The sequence below is a fragment of the Salmo salar genome, chromosome 09 (assembly GCF_965601325.2).
Source record: "Salmo salar chromosome 09, fSalSal1, whole genome shotgun sequence".
NCBI lineage: Eukaryota > Metazoa > Chordata > Actinopteri > Salmoniformes > Salmonidae > Salmo > Salmo salar.
In genome coordinates this window covers 152,188,564-152,201,277 of record NC_138299.1, presented here as the reverse complement: position 1 = coordinate 152,201,277, position 12,714 = coordinate 152,188,564, and the positions used below count along the sequence as shown (strand labels likewise).

The 12,714-nt window shown below is 47.2% G+C and overlaps 1 protein-coding gene across 1 annotated transcript in view; it reads right to left on the bottom strand.

Annotated features, from left to right (window-relative positions):
* The window catches only part of inppl1a (inositol polyphosphate phosphatase-like 1a), a 65,644-nt gene that overhangs the window by 17,205 nt on the left and 35,725 nt on the right, over positions 1-12,714 (bottom strand). The window contains exons 8-17 of the mRNA XM_045724799.2: positions 12,260-12,355; positions 4,999-5,149; positions 4,792-4,898; positions 3,233-3,335; positions 2,778-2,974; positions 1,258-1,375; positions 1,072-1,168; positions 753-891; positions 446-545; positions 237-325 (exon numbers count right to left, since the gene is read on the bottom strand). Coding sequence (XP_045580755.1) covers positions 237-325; positions 446-545; positions 753-891; positions 1,072-1,168; positions 1,258-1,375; positions 2,778-2,974; positions 3,233-3,335; positions 4,792-4,898; positions 4,999-5,149; positions 12,260-12,355 — 1,197 coding nt within the window. The remainder of the gene's footprint in view (positions 1-236; positions 326-445; positions 546-752; positions 892-1,071; positions 1,169-1,257; positions 1,376-2,777; positions 2,975-3,232; positions 3,336-4,791; positions 4,899-4,998; positions 5,150-12,259; positions 12,356-12,714) is intronic.

The following is a 12,714-nucleotide window of genomic DNA, read 5'->3' as shown; positions in this document are numbered from 1 at the left end:
AAAACTATAATTTTGATATCATGGACTGTCAGTCCTTGCATCATCAGCTCTGTCTATGAATTTGAGAGTTTCTCCAGCCTCAGCCTTTTACTGAAACAGGGGCAGGGATACGCTTTGTACTGTTTCTACTGCTGATTACCACTTTACGGAGTTAGGTGTTTACTCCCCACAAAGTCTAGAGAATTCACGAGAATAAAGCTCTGTGTGAGTGTGTGTGTGGGTGGGTGAGTGAGTACCCCTGTGGCCTTCTGCTTCTGCCACACGTATGTGTCCCTAGACCCGCGTTCATAACGGTAGGTGGGTGGGTAGGATATCTCCTCCTCCGCTGTACCAGAGGATACACAAACACACATTACAACAAACCACTTTCAATAAAGTATTTCACAGAGTACAGCAGAGGGCATAGAGAATGAGGGGAAGGAGTGTGTGTGTGTGTGTGACTGACCAAAGCGCAGGAACACCTTGTTCTTCTCTCTCTCCAGGTTGAGCTGGTCCACCTTCAGCAGAGGATCAAACTCTTTCCTATTGATGTAGTTCAGGATCTCCTGAGAGAGACAGAGAGAGACAGAGAGAGCGAGAGACAGAGAGAGCGAGAGACAGAGAGAGCGAGAGACAGAGAGAGCGAGAGACAGAGAGAGCGAGAGACAGAGAGAGCGAGAGTGAGAGAGAGCGAGAGTGTGTGTGTGTGGTGTGTGTGTGTGTGTGTGTGTTTCTGTGTGTGTGTGTGTGTGTGTGTGTGTGTATTAGGGTACCTGTATGTCCATGTCCAGCCTGTAATTAAGGTCTCCCAGCCAGAAGAGGTGTGTGAAGCGTAGAGAGATGTCAAAGGAGCTCAGCTGTTTATCTCCTAAAGAGAGCAGCCGCAGGATATCCAGGTAGTTCTGGTTCCTCCTGCAGGGGTCAAGGGTCAGGGAAGGGGTTGGAGAGGACGAGTGGTGAAGAGCACCCTGTTTAGTACACTACTTATGACCTCAGTGAGTTTGGTGCTAATATGGAGTCCGGTCAAACTTCACATGATGATACACACTGTATAGTTTTACATTTGAGTGCAGAAGAGGAGTGTGTGCGTACCTGCCGATCTTCTCGTTGCCTGATGTCAGGTGACAGTTCACAAAGCCGAAGGAAGTTCCATTAAACATGAAAGACACGCCCACTGCCCCTTTGTTACCTAGCAACAAGAAACGACAAACATACAGCATGAATATAATGAATTGTTTGTTAGTGTGAGCGTGAGAGAGAGAGAGAGAGAGATCTTACCCAGCGTATTGGCAATGCCCGTTTTAACACTGGACACTCCCACATGACTGATGCGGTTTTCATGTTCTGGTTTCACCAGCACCGCTATCTTAATGTTCCACAGAGTCTGGACCGCGATCTGGAACCCAGGAGAGCAGAACAGAGAACATGGAAGTTAACCTCAGGAGTAAGCCCAACCATTCTACCATGCTGCTTCTCAGATCAGGCTCCTTATTCCCCAACGGGACCATCCCTACTGCCAACTTATCCCCAAACGGGACCATCCCTAACAACGCCTTATCCCTCAAAGGGACAATCCCTAACAACGCCTTATTCCCCAACGGGACAATCCCTAACAACGCCTTATTCCCCAACGGGACAATCCCTAACAACGCCTTATTCCCCAACGGGACAAGCCCTAACAACGCCTTATTCCCCAACGGGACAAGCCCTAACAACGCCTTATTCCCCAACGGGACAAGCCCTAACAACACCTTATTCCCCAACGGGACAAGCCCTAACAACGCCTTATTCCCCAACGGGACAATCCCTAACAACGCCTTATTCCCCAACGGGACAATCCCTAACAACACCTTATTCCCCAACGGGACAAGCTCTAACAACACCTTATTCCCCAACGGGACAAGCTCTAACAACACCTTATTCCCCAACGGGACAAGCTCTAACAACACCTTATTCCCCAACGGGACAAGCCCTAACAACACCTTATTGCCCAACGGGACAAGCCCTAACAACACCTTATTCCCCAACGGGACAAGCCCTAACAACACCTTATTCCCCAACGGGACAAGCCCTAACAACACCTTATTCCCCAACGGGACAAGCCCTAACAACACCTTATTCCCCAACGGGACAATCCCTAACAACACCTTATTCCCCAACGGGACAAGCTCTAACAACACCTTATTCCCCAACGGGACAAGCCCTAACAACACCTTATTCCCCAACGGGACAAGCCCTAACAACACCTTATTCCCCAACGGGACAAGCCCTAACAACGCCTTATTCCCCAACGGGACAAGCCCTAACAACACCTTATTCCCCAACGGGACAAGCTCTAACAACACCTTATTCCCCAACGGGACAAGCTCTAACAACACCTTATTCCCCAACGGGACAAGCCCTAACAACACCTTATTCCCCAACGGGACAAGCTCTAACAACACCTTATCCCCCAACGGGACAAGCCCTAACAACGCCTTATTGCCCAACGGGACAATCCCTAACAACACCTTATTCCCCAACGGGACAAGCCCTAACAACACCTTATTCCCCAACGGGACAAGCTCTAACAACACCTTATCCCCCAACGGGACAAGCCCTAACAACACCTTATTCCCCAACGGGACAATCCCTAACAACACCTTATTCCCCAACGGGACAAGCCCTAACAACACCTTATTCCCCAACGGGACAAGCCCTAACAACACCTTATTGCCCAACGGGACAAGCCCTAACAACACCTTATTCCCCAACGGGACAAGCTCTAACAACAGAGCCTCATTCCGCCTCTCTCTCACCGGTTTGTAATCCAGCTCTGTGTGTTCTTTGAGTGCGGTGCGGAGTGAGTCGACCCACTCACGGTCACACACAGAGTTCTCCTGCGTTCCGAACACGTAGAGGTCATGAGGAATAGTGACGGTCATCTCATCCAGCGTCTTCCCCAGCCCACGACACAACAGCCAGGAACCCACCGCCTTGGGGGAGGGCACAGAACCTACACACACGGAAAATTGGAGTGATAGGTCTAAGGTTAAGAAGACTTCTACAACTAATGGAATATTCTCCTCATTTTAGGAGGTTTGACGGTTATTTGTAGCATGTAGTGTGAGAGAGTGTGAGAGAGTGAGAGTGTGTGAGAGCGTGTGAGAGCGTGTGAGAGCGTGTGAGAGCGTGTGAGAGCGTGTGAGAGCGTGTGAGAGCGTGTGAGAGCGTGTGAGAGCGTGTGAGAGCGTGTGAGAGTGTGAGCGCTCACCCATGTTCCAGGTCCCTATAAAGATGGAGATCATGTCTGGTTCGTCCTGGTTGGAATGTTTGTTCTTCATCAGCTGCAGCAGCTGACAAAATGCCTCCCGCTTCTGACAACACGCACAGTGTACAGTTAGTATGTGTGTATAAAATGGAGGATGTGGTGGACTGTATATTCTTAGGTTTGGTATTGGCCAATTCCACGGTAACTGAGTGATGCTGAAAACCCATTTACATGAAGAACAGTGCAGATGCAAAGTTTGGTAACAGAATGACGACGCCAACGGCACCAACCGCCACGACACCAACCGTCACGGCACCAACCGCCACGGCACCAACGGCACCAACCGCCACGACACCAACGGCACCAACCGCCACGGCACCAACCGCCACGGCACCAACCGCCACGGCACCAACGGCACCAACCGCCACGACCCCAACCGCCACGGCACCAACCGCCACGACACCAACCGCCACGACACCAACCGCCACGACACCAACCGCCACGACACCAACCGCCACGACACCAACGGCACCAACCGCCACGGCACCAACCGCCACGACACCAACCGTCACGACACCAACCGCCACGACACCAACCGCCACGGCACCAACCGCCACGACACCAACGGCACCAACCGCCACGACACCAACGGCACCAACCGCCACGACACCAACGGCACCAACCGCCACGACACCAACGGCACCAACCGCCACGACACCAACCGTCACGGCACCAACCGCCACGACACCAACCATCACGGCACCAACCGCCACGGCACCAACCGCCACGACACCAACCGCCACGACACCAACAGCACCAACCGCCACGGCACCAACCGTCACGGCACCAACCGACACGACACCAACCGCCACGACACCAACCGCCACGACACCAACAGCACCAACCGCCACGACACCAACAGCACCAACAGCACCAACCGCACCAACAGCACCAACCGCCACGGCACCAACCGTCACGACACCAACGGCACCAACCGCCACGACACCAACCGTCACGACACCAACAGCACCAACCGCCACGACACCAACGGCACCAACGGCACCAACCGCCACGGCACCAACGGCACCAACCGCCACGGCACCAACGGCACCAACCGCCACGGCACCAACGGCACCAACCGCCACGACACCAACTGCCACGACACCAACCGCCACGACACCAACGGCCACGACACCAACCGCCACGACACCAACCGCCACGACACCAACCGCCACGACACCAACGGCACCAACCGCCACGACACCAACGGCACCAACCGCCACGACACCAACCGCCACGACACCAACCGCCACGACACCAACCGCCACGACACCAACCGCCACGACACCAACCGCCACGACACCAACCGCCACGACACCAACAGCACCAACCGCCACGACACCAACCGCCACGACACCAACAGCACCAACCGCCACGACACCAACAGCACCAACCGCTACGACACCAACAGCACCAACCGTCACAATGTTAAACAAATATTTACTAGAATATAGATATGCATGCCCCGAGAGGCTTCCTTGTGGGTGTGTGTGTGTGTGTACCTTAGCACTGGCGAAGATGAAGTCTTTCCTCTGGCTCTTCTCCTTGTCCTTCTCAAACACGATGCCCAGCTTGTTCTGAACACGCTGAGACTTGATCAGCTGACGGACTGAGGGAGAGAAACACGGAGAGAAACAACGAGTGAGAGAGAGGAGTGTGTGTGTGAGGCCGCACCCTTGTCATATATATATATATATATATATCCTCACTCTTGTGGTGTGTGAAGGTGTTCCAGTCCTCCTGGTTGTCCTTCATCTTCTTCATCACCACTAGCTTCCCTCCCTCCACGTCCACAGACAGACTGTGCTTCTGACTCTTCCCTATCTTAGTCAGGTCTGCCAGGTACACATCCAACTTCACCTGGAGGGGACAGACAGAGGGGTTAGACAGACAGATACACACACGGACGGACACAGACAGACGGGACAAATATCCCAATTCATTAGCCACATAATAAACTATAGCCTAAGAGATGTAAGGAGTCACCACCAGGGGGAGTCAGCACCAGGGGGAGTCAGCACCAGGGGGAGTCAGCACCAGGGGGAGTCAGCACCAGGGGGAGTCAGCACCAGGGGGAGTCAGCACCAGGGGGAGTCAGCACCAGGGGGAGTCAGCACCAGGGGGAGTCAGCACCAGGGGGAGTCAGCGGGTTGACAGTCAGTTCCACAAGTTCACTAAACTATCCTGCATGTTGGCAATAGCATTCCATGTCAACAATCTCATCTGGGTTCTCAGTGAAATGTATCATACATCTTTTAGTATAAATAACAATAAAAATGTCAAGTCAACAACATTACAGAGCTCAGTGCAGTTACAGTATAGCTCTCTCTGGAAACCCCAGCCCCCATGCATCTTACTCATCTCACCAACACACTTCTTCCCCTGCAAACAGGAAGTGGCTAAAAAGGATGTGAACACACACACACACACCAGACACACAAATCAGACCCCAAAACACACACACACTGAAGTCTACGGTGAGTGTGAAATCATCTGACGTTTCCCCTCAGCCGCTGTAGAAACCACACAGGGGAGTGTAGGTGACTGACTAGTAATCTGTCTGCTGCCTCCCCAGTCTAGTGTAGAAGACAGTCAGACAGACATGTCTACTGGGCCGTGATCAACAACATAGCTCAAGCTCTCTCATCCATTTATATGGCGATGATACAGTGTTAAACACTCTAGAACAAAGCTTTCTTAGAGACCAACAAGCTTTCTCTGTCCTTAACCTTGTTCTGAACACCTCCAAAATAAAAGGTCATGTGATTTGATAAGAAGAATGCCCCTCTCCCCATAGGCGTTATTACTACCTCTGAGGGTTTGGAGCTTCATCACCTCATTCAAGTATATGGTACACTGTCCTTCTCACAGCACATAGCAAAGCTGCAGGCTAAAGTTAAATCTAGACTTGGTTTCCTCCATCGTAATCGCTCCTCTTTCACTCCAGCTTCCAAACTAACCTGATTCAGATGATCATCCTACCCATGCTAGATTACAGAGACATAACTTATAGATCGGCAGGTAAGGGTACTCTCGAGCAGCTAGATGTTCTTTACCATTCGGCCATCAGATTTACCACCAACGCTCCTTATAGGACACATCACTGCACTCTATACTCTTCTGTAAACTGGTCATCTCTGTAAACCCGTCGCAAGACCCACTGGTTGATGCTTATTTATAAAACCCTCTTAGGCCTCACTCCCCCCTATCTGAGATATCTACTGCAGCCCTCATCCTCCACATACAACACCCGTTCACTCCCCCCTATCTGAGATATCTACTGCAGCCCTCATCCTCCACATACAACACCCGTTCACTCCCCCCTATCTGAGATATCTACTGCAGCCCTCATCCTCCACATACAACACCCGTTCTGCCAGTCACATTCTGTTAAAGGTCCCCTAAGCACACACATCCCTGGGTCGCTCCTCTTTTCAGTTCGCTGCAGCTAGCGACTGGAACAAGCTGCAACAAACACTCAAACTGGACAGTTTTATCTCAATATCTTCATTCAAAGACTGAAATCATGGACACTCTTACTGACAGTTATGGCTGCTTCGTGTGATGTATTGTTGTCTCTACCTTCTTGCTCTTTGTGCTGTTGTCTGTGCCCAGTAATGTTTGTACCATGTTGTGCTGCTGCCACCATGTTGTGCTGCTGCCATGCTGTGTCGTCTTACAGTAGGTCTCTTTATGTAGTGTTGTCGGTCTCTTTATGTAGTGTTGTCGTCTTACAGTAGGTCTCTTTATGTAGTGTTGTCGTCTTACAGTAGGTCTCTTTATGTAGTGTTGTCGTCTTACAGTAGGTCTCTTTATGTAGTGTCGTCGTCTTACAGTAGGTCTCTTTATGTAGTGTCGTCGTCTTACAGTAGGTCTCTTTATGTAGTGTCGTCGTCTTACAGTAGGTCTCTTTATGTAGTGTCGTCGTCTTACAGTAGGTCTCTTTATGTAGTGTCGTCGTCTTACAGTAGGTCTCTTTATGTAGTGTCGTCGTCTTACAGTAGGTCTCTTTATGTAGTGTCGTCGTCTTACAGTAGGTCTCTTTATGTAGTGTCGTCGTCTTACAGTAGGTCTCTTTATGTAGTGTCGTCGTCTTACAGTAGGTCTCTTTATGTAGTGTCGTCGTCTTACAGTAGGTCTCTTTATGTAGTGTCGTCGTCTTACAGTAGGTCTCTTTATGTAGTGTCGTCGTCTTACAGTAGGTCTCTTTATGTAGTGTCGTCGTCTTACAGTAGGTCTCTTTATGTAGTGTCGTCGTCTTACAGTAGGTCTCTTTATGTAGTGTCGTCGTCTTACAGTAGGTCTCTTTATGTAGTGTCGTCGTCTTACAGTAGGTCTCTTTATGTAGTGTCGTCGTCTTACAGTAGGTCTCTTTATGTAGTGTCGTCGTCTTACAGTAGGTCTCTTTATGTAGTGTCGTCGTCTTACAGTAGGTCTCTTTATGTAGTGTCGTCGTCTTACAGTAGGTCTCTTTATGTAGTGTCGTCGTCTTACAGTAGGTCTCTTTATGTAGTGTCGTCGTCTTACAGTAGGTCTCTTTATGTAGTGTCGTCGTCTTACAGTAGGTCTCTTTATGTAGTGTCGTCGTCTTACAGTAGGTCTCTTTATGTAGTGTCGTCGTCTTACAGTAGGTCTCTTTATGTAGTGTCGTCGTCTTACAGTAGGTCTCTTTATGTAGTGTCGTCGTCTTACAGTAGGTCTCTTTATGTAGTGTCGTCGTCTTACAGTAGGTCTCTTTATGTAGTGTCGTCGTCTTACAGTAGGTCTCTTTATGTAGTGTCGTCGTCTTACAGTAGGTCTCTTTATGTAGTGTCGTCGTCTTACAGTAGGTCTCTTTATGTAGTGTCGTCGTCTTACAGTAGGTCTCTTTATGTAGTGTCGTCGTCTTACAGTAGGTCTCTTTATGTAGTGTCGTCGTCTTACAGTAGGTCTCTTTATGTAGTGTCGTCGTCTTACAGTAGGTCTCTTTATGTAGTGTCGTCGTCTTACAGTAGGTCTCTTTATGTAGTGTCGTCGTCTTACAGTAGGTCTCTTTATGTAGTGTCGTCGTCTTACAGTAGGTCTCTTTATGTAGTGTCGTCGTCTTACAGTAGGTCTCTTTATGTAGTGTCGTCGTCTTACAGTAGGTCTCTTTATGTAGTGTCGTCGTCTTACAGTAGGTCTCTTTATGTAGTGTCGTCGTCTTACAGTAGGTCTCTTTATGTAGTGTCGTCGTCTTACAGTAGGTCTCTTTATGTAGTGTCGTCGTCTTACAGTAGGTCTCTTTATGTAGTGTCGTCGTCTTACAGTAGGTCTCTTTATGTAGTGTCGTCGTCTTACAGTAGGTCTCTTTATGTAGTGTCGTCGTCTTACAGTAGGTCTCTTTATGTAGTGTCGTCGTCTTACAGTAGGTCTCTTTATGTAGTGTCGTCGTCTTACAGTAGGTCTCTTTATGTAGTGTCGTCGTCTTACAGTAGGTCTCTTTATGTAGTGTCGTCGTCTTACAGTAGGTCTCTTTATGTAGTGTCGTCGTCTTACAGTAGGTCTCTTTATGTAGTGTCGTCGTCTTACAGTAGGTCTCTTTATGTAGTGTCGTCGTCTTACAGTAGGTCTCTTTATGTAGTGTCGTCGTCTTACAGTAGGTCTCTTTATGTAGTGTCGTCGTCTTACAGTAGGTCTCTTTATGTAGTGTCGTCGTCTTACAGTAGGTCTCTTTATGTAGTGTCGTCGTCTTACAGTAGGTCTCTTTATGTAGTGTCGTCGTCTTACAGTAGGTCTCTTTATGTAGTGTCGTCGTCTTACAGTAGGTCTCTTTATGTAGTGTCGTCGTCTTACAGTAGGTCTCTTTATGTAGTGTCGTCGTCTTACAGTAGGTCTCTTTATGTAGTGTCGTCGTCTTACAGTAGGTCTCTTTATGTAGTGTCGTCGTCTTACAGTAGGTCTCTTTATGTAGTGTCGTCGTCTTACAGTAGGTCTCTTTATGTAGTGTCGTCGTCTTACAGTAGGTCTCTTTATGTAGTGTCGTCGTCTTACAGTAGGTCTCTTTATGTAGTGTCGTCGTCTTACAGTAGGTCTCTTTATGTAGTGTCGTCGTCTTACAGTAGGTCTCTTTATGTAGTGTCGTCGTCTTACAGTAGGTCTCTTTATGTAGTGTCGTCGTCTTACAGTAGGTCTCTTTATGTAGTGTCGTCGTCTTACAGTAGGTCTCTTTATGTAGTGTTGTTGTCTTACAGTAGGTCTCTTTATGTAGTGTTGTCTTACAGTAGGTCTTTATGTAGTGTTGTCTTACAGTAGGTCTCTTTATGTAGTGTTGTCGTCTTACAGTAGGTCTTTATGTAGTGTTGTCGTCTTACAGTAGGTCTCTTTATGTAGTGTTGTCTTACAGTAGGTCTCTTTATGTAGTGTTGTCTTACAGTAGGTCTCTTTATGTAGTGTTGTTGTCTTACAGTAGGTCTTTATGTAGTGTTGTCGTCTTACAGTAGGTCTTTATGTAGTGTTGTCGTCTTACAGTAGGTCTCTTTATGTAGTGTTGTTGTCTTACAGTAGTTCTCTTTATGTAGTGTTGTTGTCTTACAGTAGTTCTCTTTATGTAGTGTTGTTGTCTTACAGTAGGTCTCTTTATGTAGTGTTGTCTTACAGTAGGTCTCTTTATGTAGTGTTGTTGTCTTACAGTAGGTCTCTTTATGTAGTGTTGTCTTACAGTAGGTCTCTTTATGTAGTGTTGTTGTCTTACAGTAGGTCTCTTTATGTAGTGTTGTCTTACAGTAGGTCTTTATGTAGTGTTGTCTTACAGTAGGTCTCTTTATGTAGTGTTGTTGTCTTCCAGTAGGTCTTTATGTAGTGTTGTCTTACAGTAGGTCTCTTTATGTAGTGTTGTTGTCTTACAGTAGGTCTCTTTATGTAGTGTTGTTGTCTTACAGTAGGTCTCTTTATGTAGTGTTGTTGTCTTACAGTAGGTCTCTTTATGTAGTGTCGTCGTCTTACAGTAGGTCTCTTTATGTAGTGTTGTCTTACAGTAGGTCTCTTTATGTAGTGTCGTCGTCTTACAGTAGGTCTCTTTATGTAGTGTCGTCGTCTTACAGTAGGTCTCTTTATGTAGTGTCGTCGTCTTACAGTAGGTCTCTTTATGTAGTGTCGTCGTCTTACAGTAGGTCTCTTTATGTAGTGTCGTCGTCTTACAGTAGGTCTCTTTATGTAGTGTCGTCGTCTTACAGTAGGTCTCTTTATGTAGTGTCGTCGTCTTACAGTAGGTCTCTTTATGTAGTGTTGTTGTCTTACAGTAGGTCTCTTTATGTAGTGTTGTTGTCTTACAGTAGGTCTTTATGTAGTGTCGTTGTCTTACAGTAGGTCTCTTTATGTAGTGTTGTCTTACAGTAGGTCTCTTTATGTAGTGTTGTCTTACAGTAGGTCTCTTTATGTAGTGTTGTCTTACAGTAGGTCTCTTTATGTAGTGTCGTCGTCTTACAGTAGGTCTCTTTATGTAGTGTCGTCGTCTTACAGTAGGTCTCTTTATGTAGTGTTGTTGTCTTACAGTAGGTCTCTTTATGTAGTGTTGTTGTCTTACAGTAGGTCTCTTTATGTAGTGTTGTTGTCTTACAGTAGGTCTTTATGTAGTGTTGTCTTACAGTAGGTCTCTTTATGTAGTGTTGTTGTCTTACAGTAGGTCTCTTTATGTAGTGTTGTCGTCTTACAGTAGGTCTTTATGTAGTGTTGTTGTCTTACAGTAGGTCTCTTTATGTAGTGTTGTCTTACAGTAGGTCTCTTTATGTAGTGTTGTCTTACAGTAGGTCTCTTTATGTAGTGTTGTTGTCTTACAGTAGGTCTCTTTATGTAGTGTTGTCTTACAGTAGGTCTCTTTATGTAGTGTTGTCTTACAGTAGGTCTCTATGTAGTGTTGTTGTCTTACAGTAGGTCTCTTTATGTAGTGTTGTCTTACAGTAGGTCTTTATGTAGTGTTGTTGTCTTACAGTAGGTCTTTATGTAGTGTTGTCTTACAGTAGGTCTTTATGTAGTGTTGTCTTACAGTAGGTCTCTTTATGTAGTGTTGTCGTGTCTCTTGTCGTCATGTGTGTTGTGTCCTATATTGTTATTTTATATAACATTTTTAATCCGCAGGAGGCCTTTTGGTAGGCTGTCATATTAAATAAGTATTTGTTTTTAACTGACTTGCCTAGTTAAATAAAAGGTTCAAGAATGTATTTATTTTTAAAACTTGGCTTGTTTGACGTCACAACCGACAGCGCAGGCGACTGCCGAGACTGATCTACAAATGACATTGCATCATAAATAACTAGTCATTATTGTTTGTAGATCAGTCAGTCACCATTTTGATGCTCTCCAACACGGCCAACGTCTCTCAGAGTGGAAAACCAATCAATGTTCAGCTCCATATGAGCCATGACCAATGGACGTTCAGCTTCTCAAATCCAGCTGTTTGTAACTTCTGAAACCAGTAACAGACCAGGTGATGTTGATCTGGGAGTAGAGTGATTCAACATGGATCCTGTTCAGCCAGTCATTAAATCAACTCAGGAGTGTATGTTTACATAGAGTTAAAGTAGTTCTATTTAAGGTCAGCTCATTCAGGAAGGTTTCCATTTTAAATTCCTGAAATGGAATTCAAATGCCTATGTCCTGAACATAGTGAATTGAAATGGACCATGACCCCCAGGCAGTCATGGTGTTTACATCTCCAGAGCGCGAGCTAGCTGAGGCGTCCACTTCCTGGTTACTGATAGTGATCATCCTTCATTCACACCCACTCAGTAGTTGTCAGCTCCACTGAGCACAGCATTGAGGGCTTTAGTCTCTACACTCTGGTCACATCAGTCATCTAACCATCACATCCTAACAGAGGTAGGAGCACAGAGCAGACAGAACCACACGGAGACAGGCATGGCACATTCCAGTCTGTTCAAAAAACTTCCTGGAGAATCTAGGTATTCCGAGCCACACCCACTGATATATCTCCAAGTGTGTGTTTGCATGTACCTCAAAGGCCTGTACAGGGATGGGTTTGCTGTGGCGTGTGAGAGGAGGAAGAGAGGAGGGAGTGGACACACTCAAATCCTGCACAGCCTTCAGAGCCTAGAGGGAGAGAGGGAGAGAGAAGAGAGGGAGAAAGAGGGAGAGAGAAGAGAGGGAGAAAGAGGGAGAGAGAAGAGAGGGAGAAAGAGGGAGAGAGGAGAGAGAAGAGGGAGAGAGAAGAGAGGGAGAAAGAGGGAGAGAGAAGAGAGGGAGAAAGAGGGAGAGAGAAGAGAGGGAGAAAGAGGGAGGGAGAAGAGAGGGAGAAGAGAGGGAGAGAGAAGAGAGGGAGAAGAGAGGGAGAAGAGAGGGAGAAGAGAGGGAGAAGAGAAGAGAGGGAGAAGAGAGGGAGAAGAGAGGGAGAGAGAAGAGAGGGAGAAAGAGAGAGAGAGAAGAGGGAGAGAGAAGAGGGAGAGAGAAGA